Genomic DNA, 24,638 nt, shown 5'->3' on the forward strand with positions numbered 1-24,638 from the left:
TGTTGTCACATGACCCACCTTAGGAACGAGGCAAAATTTGTATACACTCACAGTGAAGTCACTCTGTCACTATCATTTATCAAACTGTATCTACACCACCCTTCTTTACTCTGCTCTCTGACTAATTGGACGCTTACATAGGCCACTGACATAATCATCCTCGGCTATCTCCACATCCCTAACTGCTCCAAAGACGATACAAAGAGCTGTCGGCTCTCCGGAGTGCCTTATCGCGATCAGTCTAGGATACGCACGGTAGGTCCTCTCTTATCTGTGAGCAGCCACCGTTAATACCACTCCGTGGAGACCGCAGTAGGAGTGGGCACTCGTTCGTGTGGGCTAACCAACATCAAAGGGAGACCCTGTTACTCCATCATATCAGAGGAAGCCGCCCGCGTAAAAAATTCTGACGCGTGGGTGCTACGCAATGCAGTGCGTTTTCTGTGAAAAGTGCGTCTATCGAGTGATTAACAAGCTTATCGATTCCCTCTGTGCTCTGGCAACAGATTCCCTCCTTTTCTATTGAAACAGCTCATAAATAAGGAAACAGCGCTCGAGGCGGTTCTCTTACGCAGTTCTTAGTTTGCTGCCGCTGAAACAGGTCAGGGGGTTATTGAGCGTGGCTCGCATGGATTTCTGATATCTGTATGAGAAGATAGTCATCACATATTTAATCTAAGGGATGGGGCCCTGGGGAAGGCTGGGTAAACAGCCTGTGATGAAACCTTCAGTGTTAGAGCAGAGGCGTCACGGGTACCCCCTCCCCTCTGCCGAGCTTCAACAAGCACTGTGACACCTAAACATGGACCAGAGGTCAAACGGCTGACGGACCCTTGCATTGTTCTACAAGAAAGATACAAGCGGGAAAGGAGGGATGTCTACTGCTTTCATCTACCCTCTTCCCTGAGGAAGTTCGGCAAGTTGAAACTGGGGAACATCTTAAGTAGAGTTGCCTGGCTTAAGGCAGATATATCCTACAGCCTCTTGACAAAATTACAGGGGGCCGGTGCTCTGGTTTCCATCGTTCGGTTTTCTGGCTTCCATTTCTGGTTGGTGTCAGTTTCCAGTCCCTTTTAAAATGCTGCTACTGGGGGAGGTGACAAACCCGGCATTATCTCATAAAGGGTGTCAGCAAACAGCCTCTTTTAGAATTCGATGCAAAGCGGTCTACTTGCGCGCGTGAATAAACTGAAGGAATTGTTGAACACTGGACACTTGGCCTGCCCGTGTCAAAGGAGAGCAGGCCTCCTCCTCTCCACAGCCCCTTGCCTGGCTAGCACGCAGTTTACACAAGAACAGGCCAACAGAGTCAGCCTTGCGTTCAGCAGAATAAGCAGAGGAGTAATGAGAAGAGGAGTAATGAGGAATTAGAAGGTTGCCATGACACCAAAAGGAAATACTAATGCAGGGGTTGCCATCGCAAAACCCCCCTAAAGTGTCCCATCTGTGACTAATGATTTCCAGGTGGCTAGCTGCTGATACCTTTATTCAAACAAAGGCTACAATGCAAGCCTATTAATACACTGTCTAACTCTGACATGCAGCTATTTAGCACAATATTTAATTAGTTAGTTTAATTAGTAGTTAGAATTATCACAATATCACCATGGATGAATTAACATGCACAAGATCTCTTAATATCTGAGAGTATAAAATGAAAAATGACAACAAATGCAATACATTTTTCAATAATATTAGGAATAATATTTATTTTCCCCTTCACCACCCCCCCCCCCCCCATCCACCCAGGACTTCTTCATGGAAATCAGTACAAGAACAAAACGACTTGTCCCTTGAGCTGAAATAGCATAGCCATTATCAATGCATTTGATGTAATGAGAGTTAAAAAGGCAGCCCCGGCCATCATAAAATAATTACTTAACCCATAAAATAAGGGGTTTGTTGTTGTACCTGCTAACACAACGCACAAAGCAGGATGAACAGAATATTACTTGTAACTTAGGCAGTCTGATTTTCACTGGTGTGTGCAAACCCACCGTGATTGATAACTAACGTGATTACTGGGCATTGCACAAACACGCAAATAAAATCCGAGCAGCTTTCATTTTCCAAACGGCTGATCACTTGGAGGCGATGGGAGGAGACAGCGAGGCAGAAATCATCAGTGACGCTCTTCCACTTTCTGGACAACCTGCCGTTTTTCACTCTCAAGATGCTGTTCATTGTAAGTTCATTAAGGACTTCTTAAGCTTCGACACAAAGGTATTTATATAAAGATGACTTGCTTGATTGCTTCATTTTGCTTTTATTGCAGGAAGTGCATCACTGTGGAAGTGTGCGTATTGTTCGTTGTATCATGTAAACACATTTAGTAATGTAAGCTGGAGGATGTGATTAAAACGGAAAGAAAAACAATATCTAAGGAGAAAAATTTAACTAGAACTGAAAATGGGAATTTATCTTTTAAGAACTGAAGAGTAGTTTCCCTTTGTGGAAAAAAAAACAATAACCATGGTCCACATGACAAAGCCACCGGTCCTTCAGGAGTTAACATCTGACAGCCGCTTTCAGGTGTCCTCAAGCCAAGTGCAAAGAAACCAGACATATATAATCTCAGAGAAGGAGAGAAAAAATCCAGAACTCAAAGTATTCATTATAAACCACCCCTGAAGCTCCAAAATTCCTAATCCTCATGATCCTCGGCCTTTTTGCTGAGAAAGAAGAATCACTGGCAACCAGAGTAGCTGTGAGAGCTAACAGCAGTGTTTTCAACTGAAAATGGCTTCCTTGGCCTCTCCTGTAGGTTTCCCGACTGGCCCATTATGCCTGTTGGCTTGTGTGCGTTTCAGTTATCGGGTCAACTCCGAACAAAACAGTTTTGGTTCACAAATAGAATTGAATAGGAAGTCAGACAGTTAAAGGGAAAGCTAAGTTATTTGATTGAGACCAGAGTATATAGTTGCAGCTATTAGTTTGGAGTATACTGTGCATTAGCAAGAAATAACTTGGATACAAACATCCGACAGAGCAAAATATATGCATTCATTTACGACAAATGAGATTTTAAGGACCACTCAGCACTTTAAAACAGTGAGTTTTGGCTTGTGAACAAGACGCTTCAGCTTAAAGCCCAAGAGAAAGCAGAGTGTTTGAGGTAACAGGCGGTACGAGATCCAAATAAGTGTATAATCGCATAAGAACACAACTGAAAATTGAGTCTGTGGTGTGGGCCAGAGTTTCAGCATGCTCCTGAGGAGCAGAGGAATGTCTGCAAACTGTCGGCTCAAAGTCCCCCGGCTGCTGATGGCTTCTTCCAGGTGACGCTCGATGCCCCACTCTCTGCACACCTCCCCATCCCCCCTTTCCCAAGAGAGCCCTGCAATTCTAGGATGTGCTGTGACAGGCACGCGGTCCAACGAATGTGAGTCCTGACCCGTGCCGTAGACCCAGAAGGGGCTGCAAAGGGATAACCCCGATTTGGCAGGTGCTTAATCATTAAAATATGCTAATACTTAAGTACTGGTTCACACATGGGGCAGCCAGCCTAAATAGGAGTTAAAGCACTACGTTCTACACCTCAACTTCATGAGTTCAAAAGCTAATAAGCACAAATAGATTATGAGACACTGCTCAAAGCAATGTTTGTCTCTCAAGACAACACCATGCTTTCCCAGGAGTGAGCTTCAGACATAATAAAAATAAAGAGCACAAACAAAGCCAAAGGCTTGCAGCTGGGTTTTCAGGCCTAATGAAGCTAGTCTCTTTCCCTCCACGGCAGCAGAGGCAGCAACAAGCAGCCGTGAATTATGGATCAAGGGCCGCTCTGTTCGGCTGTCACAGCCAGTCAAAGCCTCAGAGATGAGTCAAGTTCACAGAGGCTTGCGCTTTTCCACCCTGGCTGCTAGATCGCAAGAGAGAGGACGAGCGTCAGCTTTTCTCCTTCGGTGAGCTGGCAGATTTACTAATATGCAGGTTGAATTAATGAGCGGGTGATAGCGAACCAGGCAATAGGCTATATTCAAAAAATGTAATAATGATTTTACCCTCTATAGGAATTATAGCAAAAGCTAGAATCTTCACGCAATAACAAAATATTATTTGCCAATGAGTCAGAAAACTTATATCATTCTATTTTATTTTTAATCAATTCCAATTCCATTTTGTCATTCCATTAATGACAAAATGGCCAACAATTTTCTTTTTATTTTTACTTTAAACTACTCAAACATTAAGCCACTGTGAGAAGTGAAGGGCTCACAATTAGAGTCTCTCTCCAGAAACACATGAACTGCCACCTATTCCATATCCCACTGCTTAAGGCCTTTTCACATCCTTCCACTTCAGGCTAAATGAACCTGGAAAACCTGGAGTTCTTCACTTCCTGTGTGCTCAATCAGGCTTCAGCAGCTTCTTTTCAGAATAGCTGGACTGTGGCAAGGTGTTTCCTGAACACGAACCCCGGCACAGATACCTCTTGACAACAGCATTGCTTTGAACTCAAGTGACCCTTGGCACAAGGATCACTGTGAGGGTTCTCTACGTGACAAGCCTACAGGTAACTGCTTGTGCATTCATCAGATGCACAATAAAAAAAGGAAAACAGGAAGGGCTTTTGGAAGACCTTCTACCTAAAACTTTTTTTGGGGGGGGTGTGCTTATTCATATTCAAATGCCCAAGCCTGGACAAACACTGATAGAGGACTCCTGGGGTCTCCTATGCACCCCCTCTTTCTTGTTGAAAGACGGCCGGCGGGATCGTCTTTCAGTCACACTCTTGCCCCAATGAGCCGCTTCAATCGCAGCCAGAGAGAGCTATGGAATACTTAATAGGCCGCAGTCACGGCATGAATATAAAATCACCGGATTCGTCCACGGTTTTACAACTGCTATTAAACTCCCATTGATTCTCAATCAAGGTTGGATGTTTTTTATCATCGGTAGCACGGCTTAGATATTTAAAAAAATCACAAGTTCATTAACAGAACCGAGTGGTGATTGGTCTCTGCCAATGTTACCCACAATGTCAATCCCCAACAGATACAGATATACAAAAGGAATGGCTTACTTGCTAATTTAGAACCTCAGCAGCTTTTATTTTAGTTCTGAAAATACCATGCATTTATACTTTAAATGAGCAGAACTATTTCTCCAGAGCGCGGGTGTGACAGATGGAGCAAGCAGAGTCTCACGGTTGCAGTTTTAATAATACATGTCACAGGAGAAAGCACACTGGAGCCGAGATTTGTATCTCCAGACACTCAATAAAAATAAATAAGGAGACATATTCAATTATTTACAGTGCCGACATCCAGACAGGGAGTGAAACGGAGAATCCAATTTTCCTTTTATTTTCCCACAGTAGGTGCCATTAAATTACTGCTGCAGGCTAGTTGCTTTCTCAATGCGTTTTTGGGCACTACGTCAAACCCATCTCCAAGGCACACTTCATCAGCAAAAAACAAGAATACACATTAAACTACGTGGGCTGTTTGGAATAATGTAAGGCACAAGTAAAGGAGCTTTCATGCAGAAAAACCGGGAGCACAATACTGTTCTAGGCATCCGCTTGCTACCTTAATGACTATTAGCCTTCAGTGGGTAATGTATGTGTGTTTTCTACAAAGGGTTCTTTTGTTGTAAGATATACAGGGGCTTCTGCAGTTCTAACCACAAATAGGTTTTCTGAACCGCACCAGTTTGACTGAGCTACAGGATCTCCTTTACCCTGCCGTTTAAACAGATGCAACGGTATGCCCTCATTCCATTGTGCACATCTGAGCATCTAATGAACAGAAGCAGTCTCAGTGTCTTCAATCCCAGCGACTTCAAGAGAATCAGCCCAAGTTTATTCATGGATACGAGGTAAAACTCCAGCCCAGAAAATCTCTGTACGCTGCTGAACCTTTTGCTGTACAATTTGTGCAGCAGTTAAAGGGCTTTTGGGACTATGTACTTGAGATCTGTATAGTATGATATTTTCCCCCAGTGTCTCTAATATTGAGACCTTGGTTGGGTGAGCAAACACAGGGCCTTGCATGTGGTTTGCCATTTACACTTTCTGAAAATATCTTTTATGGCTTTTGAAGCACCAAAGAAAAGTGGTTTCAAAGTCAGAATGGAATAACCTGAAATCAGTGGTAAAGAATATCGTTTTCACACATTATTTAGTTTATTGATAGCCAAATCATACAGCCTTGTGAGTGATTACATTTTTCATACCAGTCCTAGAAATCTACCAAGGGGAGTTAGTGTAGAATTGAAATGATCAATATATTTAACATAAAGATTAACCATGGTGACCTACAGAACATTTTAAAATACAGTGTGCACTTGGTCTGATGCACTGCTTGTGCAGTAAATTAATGTTTGTAATCATTTTGTTTGAAAGATGGCATCTTTCAAGTTCCCACTAATTGCTAATGCTAAATTAACCTATTTGGTGAAACACACAGGCCTGAGTGTGTCTAAAGACCGGTGCAGAGTCCCTCTCATCCAGTGAGAGGTGTGCAGTGACATCATGAAGGCGTTACCTGCAATGATGGCCAAGGGCGTGGCTGCACTGAGGGAGTGTCCACGCCTACAGATACCACAGCTTAGGTGTGTCTCATTAATCCAGTAAATGAAAAAAAAAAAACATCTACACAAACAAATCTGGAACAGTGAATCACACCACCCCAATGCACTGCTGCTCAAGCTATATTAATGTGCAAATGTCAAGGATGTGGATGCGTCTGTACAAACAGAAAATCCATGACCCGTTTTTCTTTAGCTTGCTGGTGTTCACATTGAGAAAGAAAAAACAAAAGAGGGCGATTGATTGGTTCAAGTCAGCCTGTCATTCCCACTGGACTGCCTAAAGGGGTGATTACCACAAAGGACAAGAGCATGGGTTCCAGGGAGTCAGAATGCACATATGGCTTTACAACCAGTGCAGGAATGAGTTGGCTTCCTGGTGTTACCAATCGGACGAGTTCCCCAGGATTTAGGACTGATCACGTGCTCGAGATCAGACTTTAAGGGCGCACAACAATCTGAAGGCCACAGAAAGAATGAAATTCAAGCAAAATTAAGCAAAAAGAGATGACAATTACAGAGAACCACAGAGACCTAAAAGAGGACTAAAAACTTCTGACACAGTAACTCTGGACGGTCCATGGGCAAGAGGGTGCGGCCGGGCTGGCTTCCTTACTGAAACCTGGGCATAGTGTCAGTAAAATAAAAATAAAAAAACCAAGACCTTTAGCAAAAACTGTTTGGCGCCAAGTTAGCAAGTTGGCTTTCATACTACAAAAACAAAGAAACAAACAAAAAAACTCCAGAAGTTGAGGATTTTCAAACACAGAATTCTCTTCTACCCTCATCGACCCTTCCCCCCTCCCCTCAAGTCCCCGACCTGCACACCTGATGTGAAACCATTGTTTGGTGCCTGATGAGGGTCAGGGGGGTGGGGGGTGTGGGACAGGGGGCCTCGGGGATAGGGGTCTGTGGCTCCAACACCTCAACGCCTGCTGTGTTTATAGCAGCAGCGGAGAGAAACGGGCGGGGAACCATTCAGGCGCAGGGCAACTCATTACAGCCCAGCTGTCAAACACTCAGGCAGGTAGCGGCAGGTGAGGGGGCCCGCCTCCGGCATGGAACGCCTCCCTTTAGTCAGAGAGCCCTCCAGTTAGCTCGCCACACCCACATTCCTCACTGCCTGAGTCCTGCTTGCTCTGCCATTCTCACAAAGAGAGGAATATTAAAAAGACACCTACAGCTGCAATGGGAGTCTCCACTCTTAATAACACTACGCAGTCACTAAGTAACGACTAGCTCTGTGAGCTCTGACACACCCATTATTCATAGTAGGAGAGAAAAATTAAAACAGGCGTCCACTTGAAGTACGGCTGGCAACACAAGAAAAACAGCTTATCATGGTTACTGATTAAAAATCAGCTTGCACAGGGTGACTTATGTAATCCTACACATACGTGAAGGAATGCCTTATTGACAATGTCCAGGAATGTGCTGGTGTAAAGGGTAATTGTTTTTTTTTTCCACTTATTTGCTGGAAAAATGTCAACTTTAACTTGACCTTTGACAACATTCATTTAGCGTTGCCACAAACACAACACCTTAATAAAGAGGGATTTCAAAATCAAAGGCATGCTGGTCTTCAGCCAAACAAATCTCCAGCATGCAAATACTCCAACAGCTGCAAAAATCGTACGCGTTACAGGACAGCAATACACAGCATCCTCAGTAGACGCAATTACAGACCATGTTCTCAGCCATCACACAGCGGGTAAACCCTCTTAATTTAGTGTCAGTGTCAAGCCCCTGCTCTGATAATGATGCTGTAGACCAGCTTTAATTGCTGCGATTAGGCAGCAAGCTTGAGCAGGCGACGCCACCGAAAGCGCTTGGTGGTGGGGTGACGGTGCTTGAGCAAGCTTGCGGCCCCAACCAACTTCAGCTGGCGAAAGCCGGCCCGCTCCGCTCGGCCTTGCAGCCCGCAGTGTTACAAAACCGTGGTGTAACAACCGTGGTCAAGGCCGTCGAACCCAGAATAAGAAACTCAAACGGAAACATCAAAGGGTTGCCTCAGCCGTCGAGGGTGAGGAGATGGTCTGGAATAACAGTGCTGTTTAGGCTTCTCCCAGAGGGAAAGGCAAAAAGCCATCTGAAGTGAAATACTAAGCTGTATTAAGGTAAGCCCATTAAAGTGCTAGCCCGTACATGTAGAAGACGCCATCGAAAGTTGGCAGCTGAGACACAACACATGTCTACAACAGCCTCTTATGACCTGATTTTTTTGCGTTTACACAAGTTCCACTCTATAGGTACTGAATAATGCCGACAACGGCTAACTTTCTGACTGCACAATTCACAATTACCACACCACGTATCTGCATTTAAACTTACTCTTTGGCTTCTAACTGTTGAAATATCTATCTGAACAATGCTGTGAATTACCAACGCGGCATTCGGGATGAGGCTACAGAGCTGCGACGCCATGTTTCTTTAGGGCGATAACATGCAGCCCACACGTGCGCTGTAGAGCTGTGCCTCCCCACTGCGCAGGAGAGCTGAAACTGCGCTGGGGCAAGAACAAGGAGGAATAATGCCACCCTCATCAGAGACACGGGAATGTGGGAACCTCTCCAAAGCCTTTTTATTGTGGGGGGAGGGGGGGGGGGCTTCAAAGGGTGCCGGTTTTAAAGGCCAAGAAGCAGCCACTCAGCCCACAGGTCCCCGTCACCCCCCCACTCCCCCAAGAACCTGCTGCCACGCCATCTTTTGGAACTGACACGGCCAGACGTTCCAAGCAAGGCCTGTCCTTAAAATGGCATTCCACGTGTGCAAAAGCGAAAAGAAGAGGAAGGGTCCTCTGTTTCTCCTCTCCCTGCGACGACCGAACACCCCGTGCAGTCAGGTGCCCGCCCCAACCCGCCCCACCCCCAAGCCCGTCCACATTAACCGCTCTCCTCCCCCACGCCTCGCAAACTCGCAATCAGATAAATCTGGAAAGCGGTTTTCACCCCTCAAAAAAGCACACATCGTGGGAAAGCCAGTCAACAAAGCACAAACATTTAGTGCTAATTCCATATCGAGCTGCTGGTAATGGAAACCTCTGATGGAGGCGTATACCCAGTCCTAAAATGTGGTTTTGATTAATTTGCACCATTTCAACTCCAACACTCTCCCTTAGCCCTGAGCACAGCAACTAGAATCCTCATGCTGTGGTAACATTCATCAGAGTGAAAAATGTCCCTTTATTTTCTTTGTTTGGAGGTTAAAGGAACTTTAGGCTAGAATATAAATAGAGTACAAAAATAAGCCCGATCTGAAAAAGAGCTTACCTTGACCTTTGCTGAATTTCATGCCGGCGACCGTCTCCATGGTAACGGACGGAGACTTTTTACGCTCAGCCAGGGGATGTTTGCCAAACTCCGAGGTCTCAGAGTGCAGCTCGCATTTGCTGCTTGGCGGCGGGTCCTTTTTCTTAAAACGACTGGTCAGCAGGCGCCACACGCTGTGCTCCTCCTGGCTGGGTCGGGACAGTTTGGCCGGGCAGTTAGGCACTTCCATCACCTTGACCTTCCCCCTGCTCTGATACTTGACGTACTGCACCCCTTTGTCGACGTCCCGTTCCCGCGGCGGGGACAGGACTCTTCCCGTCAGGTAGGAGAAGGGCTGCGCGGAGTTCCCCGTGTCCTCCCCAATACTTTTGGTGCGGACCCTGTCTCGAACAGGCTCCTCGGCCTCCCCCCTATCCAAGCCCCTCCTGATCCGGAAACTCAGGCTCCTGCGCAGGGAGGCCAGGGTCCTTTTGGGGGCCTCGGGCTTGGGGGCCTCGGACTTGGGAAAGTCTGGCTTGACGGTGGGTTGGGGGACCGGTTCAGGGTCCCGGGAAGCCCTGCGGAAAAGCCGGCTGAAGAGCTTCCAGCTGGCGCCGTCACTGGAGGTGCGGCCAAAGCTGGCGCCGGGGCCATCGTGGAGCAGGTTGTCCCGGGACCCGCGCTTCTTCAGCTCCAGCACCGTCATACTGACGGGCCGCGGCTTGCCCCCGTGGGGTCGGGACCTGGGACGCACCTCCGGGGGGATCGGCCGGGGCGCCTCGAGCTTCGGGCCGTCACAGGCCCGCAGCTCTGCCCTCCTCCACTGCTGGAGGGCCTCCGCGGGTCCACGCTGGGTCGCAGGGGTGGGCAGCGGGGGGTTGAGGCTGGCCGGGACGCACACGCTCCTAGGCCTGTTAAATATCTCTTGGGCACTCTGCAAGGCCAGCTCTGGTTTAGCCGGGGAGCCGAACATGCTCACCACCCTCCTGCCGCCGGTGGGCCAGCCCTGCGGGGGCCGTCGCAGCACCACTTGGGGCACGGCGCTCTCGAACGGCGGGCCACCATCATCAGGCAGCGGGTCCTGCGTCTTCGTTTGGTGCTGCTGCAGCGGGACTGGAGCTGCCGCTGCTCTCGTCGTCTCTTCCCCGTTTGCCAGGGAATCTCCGGCGGGGCCTTCGGAGTGTCTCTCCACAAACCGGTCCATCCTCATTTTTTCCCGGTCCCTCCCCTCTCCGCCCCCACAGCTCGTAGGGGGCTGTCTGCTGAGCTCGGGAGAAGACCTCCCCCGCCCTGGGCTCTCTCGCTGCCGTGGATCCCGGGGGGACGCCCGGCCACGGGCCGCGGGGGCGGGCCACGTCCCCGCGCCCTGCTCCGCCTCGCTCAGGACAACGGACACGCGGTAGACCGTCCGACCCGGCTGCAGCCTCTCCGGTCCTGCAAGGCTCAACTCGGTGGGTCCGCCGCTCAGCACCAGCATGGCACGCCGCGCAGGCTAACACACATACGCGTGTGCCGATTCTGCCTGCCGCTGCACTCACAGTCCCCCCCTCCAACACTGCCCTCCAAAACAAAGCATAATCCCTCACCTCCGAAATCCCATGACACCCAAATCTTCTAATGAGCCTGAGAATAAGCCTGAGAGCAACCTCGCCTCCCCCCACTCCGCACCTCCACCTCCCCTCAGCTCTTATTTACTGAGGCACTTACAAGGCGGTGGTTGGATTCCAGCCACAGCTCTTGGCAGCTTTGTTCTCAGAGTAGGTAACTTTTCCGAGTGACTTCTTCAAAGTAGCGCGACTTGCTCCGTTCAACCAAGGCAGCAAAAACGAACGAAAAGTTCAGCTTTCCAGAAGCTGCCACTTTTGCATTTACAAATGTGTAAAAACCAGCCTGGAGAGCTTGCGTCTTATTAAAAGAAGGTAAAAAAAAGAGTGATGAAGCTTTCCCCGTGTCTTGGCTTGTTGGGAGAGAGGCAGACTGCGCTCTGCCGTAGCCCGGAGCGACTCTGAGCCCTTTGAAACATCGAGTCCGCCGGTGGGCGCGCGAGAGAGAGCGTGTGCGGCTCCCCCGTCCCGGGACGAGATGGAAAACAAGGCACGGAGTGTCCTCGGTACAGAGCCCCAGAGTGGCCCGCTCCGGCAGGCTAATCGGCGTCCCCGCAGAGACGGCCGCGGCTGGAGAGAGAGTGCGTCCCGCCGGTGCAGACCGCAGCAGGATCCCAGGGAGAGTCCGCTATGAAAGAGCACTTTGTGTCCCAGGGGCCCTTTTTTCTCTCCCCTTTCTCTCGGTCTCGGTCTCTCTCTCACTCTCTCTCTCGCTCTATCTCTCTCAGCCAGCTACCGTTCTCTTCCAACCCAACTATCAGAAAACATGCTAACTAAAAGGGAATGCTTCCACATGCTACTACCCAAAGTAGAGACATGAATATATTCTCAGGGAGCTCCTTTCTTCTCTGATCTCATCGAACCAGCATATCTCTCTCTCTCTTTCTCTCTCTCTCTCTCTCTCGCGCGCTCTCTCTCGCTCACTTTACAAACAATGATTTACTTCCAGATGAGAGGAAGGAATTATCTTTGGCTACAGGTGCTCCTTCACCAAGAATTCCTTTTAGCTCAAGTCCCCTCCTTCTCTGAAAGACACAGACACGCACACACACACACACACACAGCCACGATCACTCAGGACACCACACACAAGTTTCTTCTGCTTCTGTTCTAATTGTACCTCAAACCAGGTGAGTAAAAATGTAAATGAGGCAATAATTCCTTTAAGTCAATTAAAAGGAAATGTGTATGGTCTATAGAAATTTTTATCACAGTAATTATTGAGGAGATGAACAAAACTTACAGATGTTTCAGCTGCCTAGAAGGGTTAAATATTCATTCCTTAACTTTTTTTTACGGTGACAAACACAGGAGCCATTGCTGAATGCACAAGCTATAGAAGTTATTTTTTAGACCTGCTTGATAAAATGTGAACCCTCTGAGAAAATTTTGCATTCCCACACAACTTCAAACCTCAAAGTCCCCAAAATGACAGGAGACCTGCCCCACCCCATTCAGTGGCTCAAGCCACGAGCCTGCGGTTCGGCTCACAGAAAACAAAGCTCCACCCTCTGGTTTCGACTTGGCGCGCGCCGCCCCCAAACGTCGCGGCTGAAGGCCCCGCCCCCTCCCCCACTGCTCTTAAGCGACGGCCGGGAATCGATGCTAGCTGGCTGAACTCGATGGGTTCCGGCTTGTCCGACGCAGCTTCGCTGAAGCAGCGCAGCAAGCCAAAGTCAATACCGCCAACAGAGGCCAAGCGAACCCACTGCTGCAGCTGCTTTAGACGCACAGGCTGTTTGTTTAGTACACAAATGTCCACCTATAAAAAAAGACTCCCAAACACTCCAGAAAGCAATCTGATATGGACTCTATGCTACATACAACCCTAAAACTTTCAGGAGAAAAATGACAACAAACGACAAAGACGTTCTGAGCAGACGTCATGGAATCTGCTTGATCCGTCTGCTTTGAAAAACCTGACAGGCAAGGCTTTCACACAGACCGTATTAATCCCCAGAACTCATTCTCCATGAGGATTACAAAGAGGCCAATGAAAGAATAAAAAAGATAAATCAAGGAGTACAGAATGGTTATTTTAAAAAAGAATCCACTTTGAATACATATTTAATAACCCCTGACAGATAAAACCAGGATGAGTGAAGGCCTGTCACTGAGATTATTGTTCATTTCAATAAAAAAAGGTGACGGAATTAGAGGGGCCAAGGAAATGGTTAATTTGTTCCTAAAGTAACTTCGGCAACCCTAAATCGACTAAGTGACTATGTGCATTGACTATTAGCAGGAACTTGAGATTCATTTAGGGGCACTCCAGGCTTTTGTTTTCAGCGTGCAGAGTATTAACAAAAGCGTTAAACGCAGACGACGGCAGACTGCTAATGAGCGAAAATGAGGCATTAGCGGAAAAGACTGCAGGAGTGATCTGTGAGCTAGAAACCAAGAGGAGAAAGATCACGACAGCCTCTGCTTCCAGCCTCAGAGGCAACGGCAACGGCAACCTGATTGCTCTGCTCAACAAGGCAAGATGATCCGATACAGTCACATGACCATAGTTTGCAATTAGAGCACCACACTACAGACGTGTGCGTGCCTTTAAATCTGTGGTGGGTCTCTACCATACCATTAATTGTGGAGCTTCACCTGACACACCCAGCTTGAAAAATAAATAAATAAAACTGCATATAAAATCTTGATAAAAGTTATGATCTAATTATACAAAGACCTAAAAGCAGAAAAAGCTCTTACCCCAGGCATAGCCACGACTTGCATAATGAGCAGGCTCATTGCCTGTTCTGCTCCTGATACGGTAACTCTACAGAGCCCAGTCCGGGGACCGAATTCCCCTGTCCCTCCCTGCTAAATTTTTTTTGCCACAGATTGCAGCAGGAGGGAGCGCTGTTTCCGGTTGCCACGGTGACGCAAAGATTGCAAACTCATCCGCCCACAGCGTTAGCATGATGCGGCGGTGGCTTATCGGCAGCAAAGCCACTGCGCTAGGCAGTGCTCTCCCAGTCTTCCTTCACAGAGGAATCAGCTGCCTGCACATTCCAAGCAGGTGCACTGATGAAAGAAACTCACGGTTTATCCCTTCAGCTCGCAAGGAGACTTCTGCAGCTACACTCGTAGGCACTGCAGAACCCAGATATGGCCAGACTTCTGCACAGATCCGGATCTAGTAATGCAGCGTTCAGACAGCTTTGCCATCCAAATAAGTGGTCTTCTAGAACCTTCTGCAGGATTACAGCACAGCAAATTAGGGTCAGACCTAATCTCCTGTCTCTGTCTCTGTGCGCAAACTAAGCCTGACTGCATAAGCATTAATGTGGGGAGCAGTGCGGCCTAGTGGCCACAGCAAAGATCAGGGAGTTGAGTTCTCACAGCCCAGAAAAACTGGCAATCCCACGTGGGTAAAGAGAACACAACAAACAAACAAAAAAAATATATGTGGATATATATATGGAATATACGGATATTCTTCTCTACATTAGGGCAAGTAGAGAAGAATATCCATGAAAGCAGAAGGCAAGTAAAATAAGGGATAGAAAAAAAATTAGAGCTGGAAATGTGTATTTTTAAACTACAAATAAATATAAAAGTATGCTACTTTCATTCATTAGTTTACTGTGTAAATACTGTGGCATGCTGTGCACTTTTTGTCCATTTTACAATGTGATCAGTACTTACTGCAGTGCTTACAAACGTAAATGTAAAATAATCAACAAACTTTGGCAAAATGCTTCACATTTTAACTTTGTATTGAATACAAGATAAACCGCTTTACCTCTTCAATACCACAGCAACATTGTAGGACTTCACTCATGTTTTGGCATACGTACTCGATTAACCTTCGCTAGCATGCAGAAATCATGGCGCAGCCATATACAGAGTATACAGAGGCATATACAGAGGCATATACAGAGTGTAAGACCCTGACAAGGCAGGGAAACCACCAGCATGAGGAGCCACCATAAGCATCTCAACCCATTAAGATGAAATGCAAACCCTTATGACTTTGATGGAAGTAGAGGTCATATAACAAAGGCATGCCCTTGGCCAAAAAGGACAGAAAAAGGGTCACCAGGGAGAATGAAGTAAGGCTTTTCTCTAATTGGATTCTGATGGAGCACCATAAAATATAACTCCACATCTGGAAACATGTTACTAGATGCTTTTGAGGAGGGGCGCTCCCAGCTGTACACAGAGTATGCACGCCGCATACCTCAGCTACATTAAAACATATATTTTTTGGAACTTCCTGTATAAAAAGTGTGCATGTCAATGTCAAACCACTGTCAAACAACGGTAACTCAAAAGCCTTAATTTCACTGCCCTTATTTTTTTTTCTGCATATCTTGGGAAGAAATCCTGCAGGCAAAATTCTGCTCCTGAGTTTCTTTTTTTAACTTTGACTATGATTAAATGGTCCAGGTTATACACATTTTTCAATGTCATGATATTGATCAAGTAAGCTCCGTTGACCAAGACTACAGTACATGGTTCGTATTAAGTTGAAAGAGAATTATGTAAGCAACAAACACAGTTTTTAGCATGCTACTGAATATCTTGTGAACATTTAACATGTCTGAGCTGCTAATTGTTATTTACATCCCTGCTTCAGAGCGTATCAAGGGATTCATTACAGGTATTCAATGATATTCTTACAAGTATGGAATAGAGAATCGCCTTTATTTGAGCAGTCTGCAAATGTCTGTGTGGAGCTAGAATAGAAGTAGGCCTTTGGCTGCGAAAAGACTCAAATGGTATACATTTATTTGAACATACATCTTAAAGGCTATTATCTAATCAGGACACTAGATCTTAGCAAGTAATTATAAAGTGTGTGATTAATTACCAAGTAATAAGCAGCAAGCAAATGTAAGGAGTGCAAAATTCATCCATGCTAAGAATGGTTTGTTTTATCACCTTCGCTTGATACCTACGTAAATGGTTCGGTTCATAAAATTACAAACGTGCACTTGAGCACGTTTATGCGGTTTTAAATGTGATTAATAATTTTCAATACGAAGAGGGCAAAGCAAATAGAACACACACACATAATAGGCCTTTTTAAAAATGCAGTTATCTTGGAATATCCTTATTAATGAGGTAAATGTATTTTAATATTAGTTATACCTCTCTGTGTAAGAAGTGTCTGTCATCAGAATGCCAAGGTAAAATAAAAAATGAAAAACAAATCGTTGCATGTTAACATTCAGCAACGAGATGACTAATCTAAAATGCCATCAGCTGCCATTGTGTTGATGTTGCAGATGATGATAACAACAAATAAGGAAGCAGGCTCACACTTCAGTTCTCACGCTGGACAGTCCTTTAACTTAGAGAAGCGTGTTTGTATAATGTTCAGTGAAGTACGAGGTGAGATCAACACTTTACAGCTGAGTTTCCTATTTCCAAAATGTTGGCACATTTGTAAACATATTATAAATGCTGTCACAACAAACGAAATCCTGTTACCTCAATTACTAATTCATTCTAACATGACAAAGTCTATGGGGTTATTAAAAATGCAGACACTTCACAGCATTGTGAAGTTCTTCAATATCCAACAATTTATAAGATGCCAGACGTCAGTGATGCTCAATCACGTGCCACGGAGGGCCAAGAGCATGCAAGTTTTCATTCCAACCAATGACTTCACCTGCTGATAGCTGTCCATCCAAAACTCCACTTTGTTGCTAAGCAAAGTTGTAAAATTAACTGGAGGGAATATAAAATAAATAAAGGCAATGCAGCCAAGTTAACAAAATGTAGAATGTCTCATTCACCCAGACTCTTGTGAACTGAAGCGACTTGATTAGAACTGCAGCACAGCTATTAAAGATTCAAGGATGCATGCATCTCATCTTCTATCTAAAAAGGTAAAACAAAGTCTGTTCAAAATGATTAATTTATCATTAATACCTTACATGTACATTTAAAAATGAATCTTCAGTTTTTGAGTTCTGAACCTTAATCCAGTTTCTGCTCGAATCACAGTATTGAAACTGCCCCTCGCAAATGGGCTGTTTATGAATTCTGACTTCAATGAATATTATTTTACTTCAATTCACTTTTACTTTAATAGACCTTAGTGCAGCATTTCAAACTGCTGATCATGTTATTTTAAGAGTTATGATGAGAGCTGGTTGAGCTCTCATCACTCTGGCTTTTTGTGAGAATCTAGGAATATGCCTTCCTCTCCTCCCGCTGCCTGTGGGGTCCCCCAGGGATCCATATTGGGGCCAAGTGTATTCTCTATTTATATGCTGCCTCTTAAATCCAATGCTTTTATATGTGACCATTTTATTACTTTTTCCACTTTTTAATTCAGTTTTTAAGTTTTTAATGTGGATAATTTGCAACTAAAGCTTGGTGACAACAGTTTAAAAAGTATTCTTCAAGAACGTCTAAACTATTGCATGGCTTAGCACGTACTCCAACTGAATTATGAACCCGTTTTACTGTGTAACATCTAACAGGGTACATTAATCCCCAAAATAAAGGCACAGAACATTGGTGTCATATTTGAAAGTTGAGTTTCAAGCAATACAAGACATCCCAGATGTACAACTTCGATTTTAGAAATATATTTTGAATTCAATCTTCTTTTGTCATTTCAAGGGATAGAAAAGTCATCCATGAGCTCAAATTCTCATGACTAAACTACTGGAATGCTTTTTATTCAAATCTAAGAGGCAATGCATTATTCCACCTCCAGGAGATTCAGAATGCCACAGCTATACAGCTATATATATTAATGAAAAAGTGAGATATTCGACTTAGCCTGTCTATACTGGCTCCCAGTTGTTTTTAGATGACATTTTAACATTATACAAATTCAAGGCAACACATTACCTAGAACTGAGGTACTCACACCCAGTCTGCCATAATGGGTTCACATATCTTCAGAAAATGGTTTCCTTTGTGTCACCATAACCCACTAAAGAACAAAGCAGTTTCAGACTCTGTCTCTGTAGGCCACCACATTTTCACACTCCATCAGACAGTATCAATATTTCATGAACTACTGTTAAACCCCATTTAAAAACTAATCTCTTTTAAGCTTGCATTTTATTCCTTGGAATTATCTATTTATTTCTGACATTTCTTGCTGGATGAGTCAGGCTATTTCTGCCACTTCCGTTCCTCACTAGGTCTTACTCGTGTTTTAATTGAGCTTTACTTTATACATCTATAGTCTGCTGTTTCTCCTTATTTGATTTCACTTGGAAAGACACCTTAAGAACCAAAATTATTACAAGACTGTTACCTGTGATATATTGTGCAGGTCAGGCTAGATGCTGACGAGCATATGACCCAGATGTGGGGCAGTAGCCCAATGTCACTGCTGGGTCAGGCAGGCACACGGGAGCTGGGCATGCTGCCATTGTGCAATCATCGGGCTGTGGACAAGGTGACATGCCAGCTGTGATACTACGTGCTCAGGTGCCTTAGGACAGCAGTACCAGCTTCCCATAATACAGCAGAATCTATTTAACTGCTTTTTACAACAATGCTTTTTTTCACATATACATACTGTACAGTACAGGCTGAAAGTATTAGGTCATCTGTGGTTTAAAAAAAAAAAAAAAACCTTAGGTAGAGAAAAATTCAGTTAATGTGCAATTATTGAATAACAAACCAAAGTATAAACTTTTTTTCCAATTTCCACCTGCAATAACCAAGGGCAAAGTAAACATATTGTGGCAAAATTATTACCAGCAAGAAATTGCAAAGAAGCTTAAGATTTCCAAGTATGTAGTGTGCACTACATACTCAAAAGCGTCCAGCTGATGGGCAGCAATGTTAAAAAGAGCCCTTCTTCTTTGCCGTAATTCTTGCAACTTTAGTGCCTACTTTACTTACACTACAGGCTGAATTATATTAGGCTACCTGGGGTTTGAGAAAAACATAAGATTTCACTCAATTTAATTACCCTTCCACCTCCCACTTAGCAAAATGATTGGACAGACTTCCAACAATTAATGCAATTGTAATTAAAGCCAAAGGAGGCTAAGTCATGCCTAAATTATTTTTAAGTAAAAATAATCTGTTATTGCAGGTATAAATTGAAATAAAAAAGTCTCTACTTTGGTTTGTTATTCAATACGTGTACATATCTGTCCCAAACACCCCCTGTGAACATGCCCAGGATAAGTAAGTATAGATAATGGATGGATGGACAATGCACATTGTTGAATTTCAGATCCTCAGCTTTTATTAAAGGGTATTTTAATATATTTTGGTTTCACCCTGCTGAAATAACAGTACTTTTCATACATTTTCCCCCATTTCAGGGCACCATAATGTTGGGGACAAATGGCTTTACAGGTGTTTCTGATTGGTCAGGTGTGCTCAGTTATTACTTCTTCAGACTAAGTATAAGAAAGCTTTCTGGCTTTCTGTATCCAGTATTTATTCTAGGCTATTGATTGTCTTTGGAGTCATTGTCTTTGCAGTTTTTTCCATTTCATATCATAAGCACCAGAGCTGTGCCAATGAAAGTCAAGGAAGCCATTGTGAGGCTGAGAAATATAGCTGGGAAAAACTGACAGAGACATAGGCCAAATCTTAGACTTATCAAAATCAACCATTTGGAACATCATTAAGAAGAAATGGAGCACCGGTAAGCCAAGTAATCAGAAAGGAACACTACAGTTTATGAATGTAATACATAATTTCCAAATGTTGGAAAGATTTAATATTTAAGAAGTGGACATAATTCTATGAAAAGCACTAGGCAATTCTAATAAATTTACTTATATCACAGCTTTTCATTCTAGTCACATCATAATCCAAGACAGGTGAGCAAGTACAGTATGTTTGAAATACAGCTCCCACAAGTCTTTGATTCTGTTACATCACCAAACTAACTTATCACCCAGTCTCCTGTTCTAAGACACAAAAGAGTAAAGCTACCTAAGTCAATGGCCCATTGTTACCTGTGTCAAACCAGTAGGAATTGGGGATAGCTTGCAGGTCATCGGAGATCAGACGATCCTCGTCGCTACACTGGACCTGTTGCCGGAGTCGGCTGCGGCACCCAAAGCACTGCATCATGGTCCTTCCCTTCTATAGGGTGCCGGGCACTCCTTCCATAAGCTGAGTTACATCCATTATTTCGCAGGCTAGAAGCACATACTATCTGAATGTCAGCGCAACAAACTGAAACACCCCGCGATACCTAGCTTTAGTCTTTTTTCACCCAAAACCAGTTCACATCTTTCAGTTGGACTCCAGAGTCTGCACATTCAGTTTGTTTGCTATGCTTTTCACGAAGCTGCTCCCGGCGAGTTTTCTGTCTCTTCTGAAATGTAAGAAAGTCTTCCTTAAACTTTTCTGGCAGCTCAGGAATGCTATTGACACACAACGCATGCTGCAGCTCTCACCTAACTGGCCTGAGTGACTAAGAGGAGGAGGTGAGGAGGAGGGCATAGGGAGGGGGAAGCGTCAGGGGTTAGCAGTCATATCCTCCCCGTATAATCCCTGGGTTCTGTGGCCCAGATCCCTTCCCTTTCAGACGATTAGTCTAATCCTCAACCCCACAGCCATCGTGAGGTCAATCAGGTAATTATGACTGATCTACAGTGAGGACTCATTCTATTCATATGGTCCCTGAGGCTATATCTCTCTTGTATCTATCTCTTTCTCTTTCTGTTTCTCTTTCTCTCTCTTTCTCAGCAAGTCACCCTTAGTTCAGTAATAGATGGTCACTCACCACTTCATCTGGTCTGACAACTGTGAGCAGATTAGCTAAAAGGGCAGCCAATCGTAGGCTAATCAGGTTGTTAATACTATGTTTCATAGTGCTGTATGCCCCATTGTTTTTTTGTTTCAGATACACATTATGAGATGCTATCTGCAGTAAAACCTGATCTGTGAAAATAATTATAGGGGACACCGAAACTTGCCAAGTATGTAAACAAATGACATGGCTGCAGCTTCTTTCTGTTCACAAGGTTTGTCCAATCCAAACATTTCAGTTATGCATACTTAACAAACCAGTACATAGTGGCAGCATAGGTTTTTGCAACACATGGTTATGATGCTATCAACATAAGTAACAAAAACGTATGCATCCACCATAGAAAAACTGAAAAAACAGACCACAAACATCCTAGATTAAATCCACAAAATGTGTTGTGTGTTATCCAGTCAGAAATTATTTCCATTAAGTTGAGAAAAGAATCCCACATCCGATAACTAATTTACAACAAGCATGAAAGATACATTAAATTAAATACGACGTCTGACGAACAAATCACAATAACCACCTAAGGCTGGTTCCCACTGCTCTAAGACTATTGTAGCCCACAGCTACTTTGTCCAGAGGAGTGGGAGGGAATTGCTGGTTAGTGAAATATGACAATGAGAGCCTTAAACGAGATAAGGGGGCAGAAGCTACATGATAGTCTGGTAATAGATTTCATTACCAACATGTGGAGAACGTAAAGGAATTACCTTTAGCATTTGACATTTTAGGCTAACGACAGTCTCTAGGGTCCCCCGCCACTGCCTCAAGCGCGGTAGGCTTTTGTGACTGAAAAGATACTTTGTCCTTCTTCAATGTCATGCTCTTCATTACTCAGAGCCGGAATGTTCCATGATGTGGCCTTTTACAATTTCTGCACTAAATAAGTTGAAGCTGACGCAGACAGTAAATTAGAGGCACAATTAACTGAATGAATGATTTTGAAAGTTTCACTTCTGCCATACCCACCAGGCAGGGAAAACCCAAACTTAAACGACATCCAAATGCACCGAAGGCCATTCACCTCAGCAGGGCAGCACATCACTGGACAGTGTTATCCAGGTTAGGAGGCTTTTTAGATGCCAGGATCGTCCCTGTTTTGTTCTCCTCGGGATGTATACCCTCAGTCCCGCCTGTTGTCTACCTGGGCCAACTGGGCATGAATACTGATTATCAACACAGCGGCTCAAAGTGAACAGAGCCAGGGGCTAGCAGCATGAGCTTTCAGTGCTCTCTCAAACTTATGAAGAACATGGCAGTCCTACAGTGTGATGGTCCTACAAGCACAACAAGGCATTCCAAATGAGTAGAAATGAGAATACATAACAGGGAATAAAAAGAATTATGTCTATAATTAAAACAAGTAACAGCAGCATTTTAGCAAATTCAGCATCAACATGATTTGAAAAGTTCTGTAATGTAAAATATTATGTAGTCAGCTGAAACAGTAAAATGTGACGCTTCTGTAAAATGATCAAATCATGCATTTTTAAAACCCATGACTCATTTAATCTGCTAGAATCCCAAATAAAACAAAAATGGTCAGTCAAAAACATTTTGAAACAAGGCTGAAAACTATGAGAAAGAGTCAACCAACTGATGATATGAGCACACCTATGTATATCAGCTATGGCAAAAGTCAGAGACTTAGTCTGCATGGGTTGCCATCTACTAATTTTGCATGGACTTACTCAATGAAAACCTTTTTTTTATTATTATGTTTTAAATAAAAAAAATAAAAAATTTGGTGTCCAAATTTGGAATGGGCAATCTTCTGTAACCACAGTTGTACTCACACAGCAGTAACCCCACTGCTGATTTGAGAGAGTGTAGATATCCACAGTTCTCCTCTGAAACACGCAGTGTTGCCAGCTGCTTGCTGCTTCTTTTCACACTGCAGACAACAGCTAAGCTTGCACAGAGTGGAGTTGGAGGAAGACCTTTCATACGCCCTAGTCCATGGGCAACCAATCAACCAGGAGGTTTGCGATGTACAATGAGAATATTTCTCAGTGTGTATACCTATAACTGCATGCTGTATGAATCATCTATATCATTTTTAATGCAGTAGGTAAGTGCAGGCAACACAATTATATAAGATCAAAAATGTTTTAATGACATCAATATGAATAATAATAACTGTCTGGGCTTGGGGCAACCAACAGAATGAGCTCCACCAACCACTGAGCGGACATGGTTGAGCCAATGGGCTGATTTAGCTGGTTGAAAAGCAGGCTTTCTTTACTGGAATGAAGCGAACAGCACCACAATATATGACCTGGAATTAATGCTTCCATAGGTGAAAGTATAGAAAACAAAGCTGTTTCATAACTATTTGGCTCTGTTGTCATGTAAATACTGCTCAAACAAAGTACAATATTGAATCACATAGCAAAATAATGAATCACAAGTGAAATACTTGTGCACAGACGTAAAATAACTGAACCTATGACAATGCTTTACAATGTGCAACTCTTTAAGTAATGTAAATATTTGAGCTGCCAAACCGCTTTCTAAACTGGAAAAGTAAGATGAAGGGATGGTTTTAGTATCTTCAAATAAATATCAATTTAAAAATTATTCAACCATAGTTACCAACTCTCCTGTGGTTTCCATCATTATTTTATAAAATAAAATAATGAACTGCATATGAATTTATTATAAAAGTTAAAATATATTCTCCCCCAATAGTGATATGGGTATTGTGCAGCACTGGCATGTACGTAGCTTCTAGTACAGTTGATCTACACCTCTCTAGTGGCTGGACATTGAATTAAAAATAAAAGAAGCAAAGCAGCTAAAAGCTACAGTATATCCCCACCTGTTCGTAGGCCACCAGGAATGGCATGGTAAAGCAACCTGCACTTGTGAAAAGCAGACCTCAACTGGGAGAGGACAACTCAGATACACTAACCTGCTTCCAGAAAGATCTCAAATGTCTCAAACTACTGCAGTACACTAGGACAGCATTTTATGTGCTTGCAGCGTCAGACTCCAGGGTTCCAGACATTCACGCCATAATTACTTAAGCGAGGGCAGTGATGTGATGAGAACATGCATCTCGTGCTGTGCAGATATTAGCTGTTAGCTGAAAGGCATCTCTAACACCCTCAGGACCAAGCCTGGTCTCCATACAGAAGGGAACACATGGAGTTAAAGACTAATACTACTGCTCAACACCTCCGCCTCAGTCCTTGGCAACCAAGAAAATCATTTCACACACAAAAAGAAAACGTGATGTTTTAAAAACGTGTCTGAGCTTAATACAGAAACAAAAACAAAACTGTTCGCTTTGAAGATGCACTTTACGAAAAGATGATATGAATACAGTATTAAGAGCTTATTCTATATTATTGATGAAAGACAAAGGGTCGGAGAGCCTAATTATGAAGTGACCTCATGAGGTTTTCATTGAAAATTTCTGGCCCAAGGACACGCACTGTAGATCTACATTTTTGCATGGCAGATCTACATTTTTACATTTCCAACACTCACTCAAGCAAAATCAGATTCACAAAATGGTCTTCAAAGTCCCTCAGA

At 44.1% G+C, this 24,638-nt stretch overlaps 1 protein-coding gene across 4 annotated transcripts in view; it reads right to left on the bottom strand.

Annotated features, from left to right (window-relative positions):
* The window catches only part of agap3 (ArfGAP with GTPase domain, ankyrin repeat and PH domain 3), a 243,664-nt gene that overhangs the window by 106,152 nt on the left and 112,874 nt on the right, over positions 1 to 24,638 (bottom strand). The window contains exon 1 of one of the 4 annotated variants that reach the window (XM_035429800.1): positions 9,804 to 12,269. The exons of 2 other annotated variants lie outside the window; for them this stretch is intronic. In XM_035429800.1, coding sequence (XP_035285691.1) covers positions 9,804 to 11,259 — 1,456 coding nt within the window. In that variant the 5' untranslated portion in view covers positions 11,260 to 12,269. Of the gene's footprint in view, positions 1 to 9,803; positions 12,270 to 24,638 lie in introns of those variants that run through there. One more of the 4 variants, XM_035429799.1, reaches the window with a different exon arrangement.

This window comes from Anguilla anguilla, chromosome 8 (genome assembly GCF_013347855.1).
Source record: "Anguilla anguilla isolate fAngAng1 chromosome 8, fAngAng1.pri, whole genome shotgun sequence".
NCBI classification, from domain to species: domain Eukaryota; kingdom Metazoa; phylum Chordata; class Actinopteri; order Anguilliformes; family Anguillidae; genus Anguilla; species Anguilla anguilla.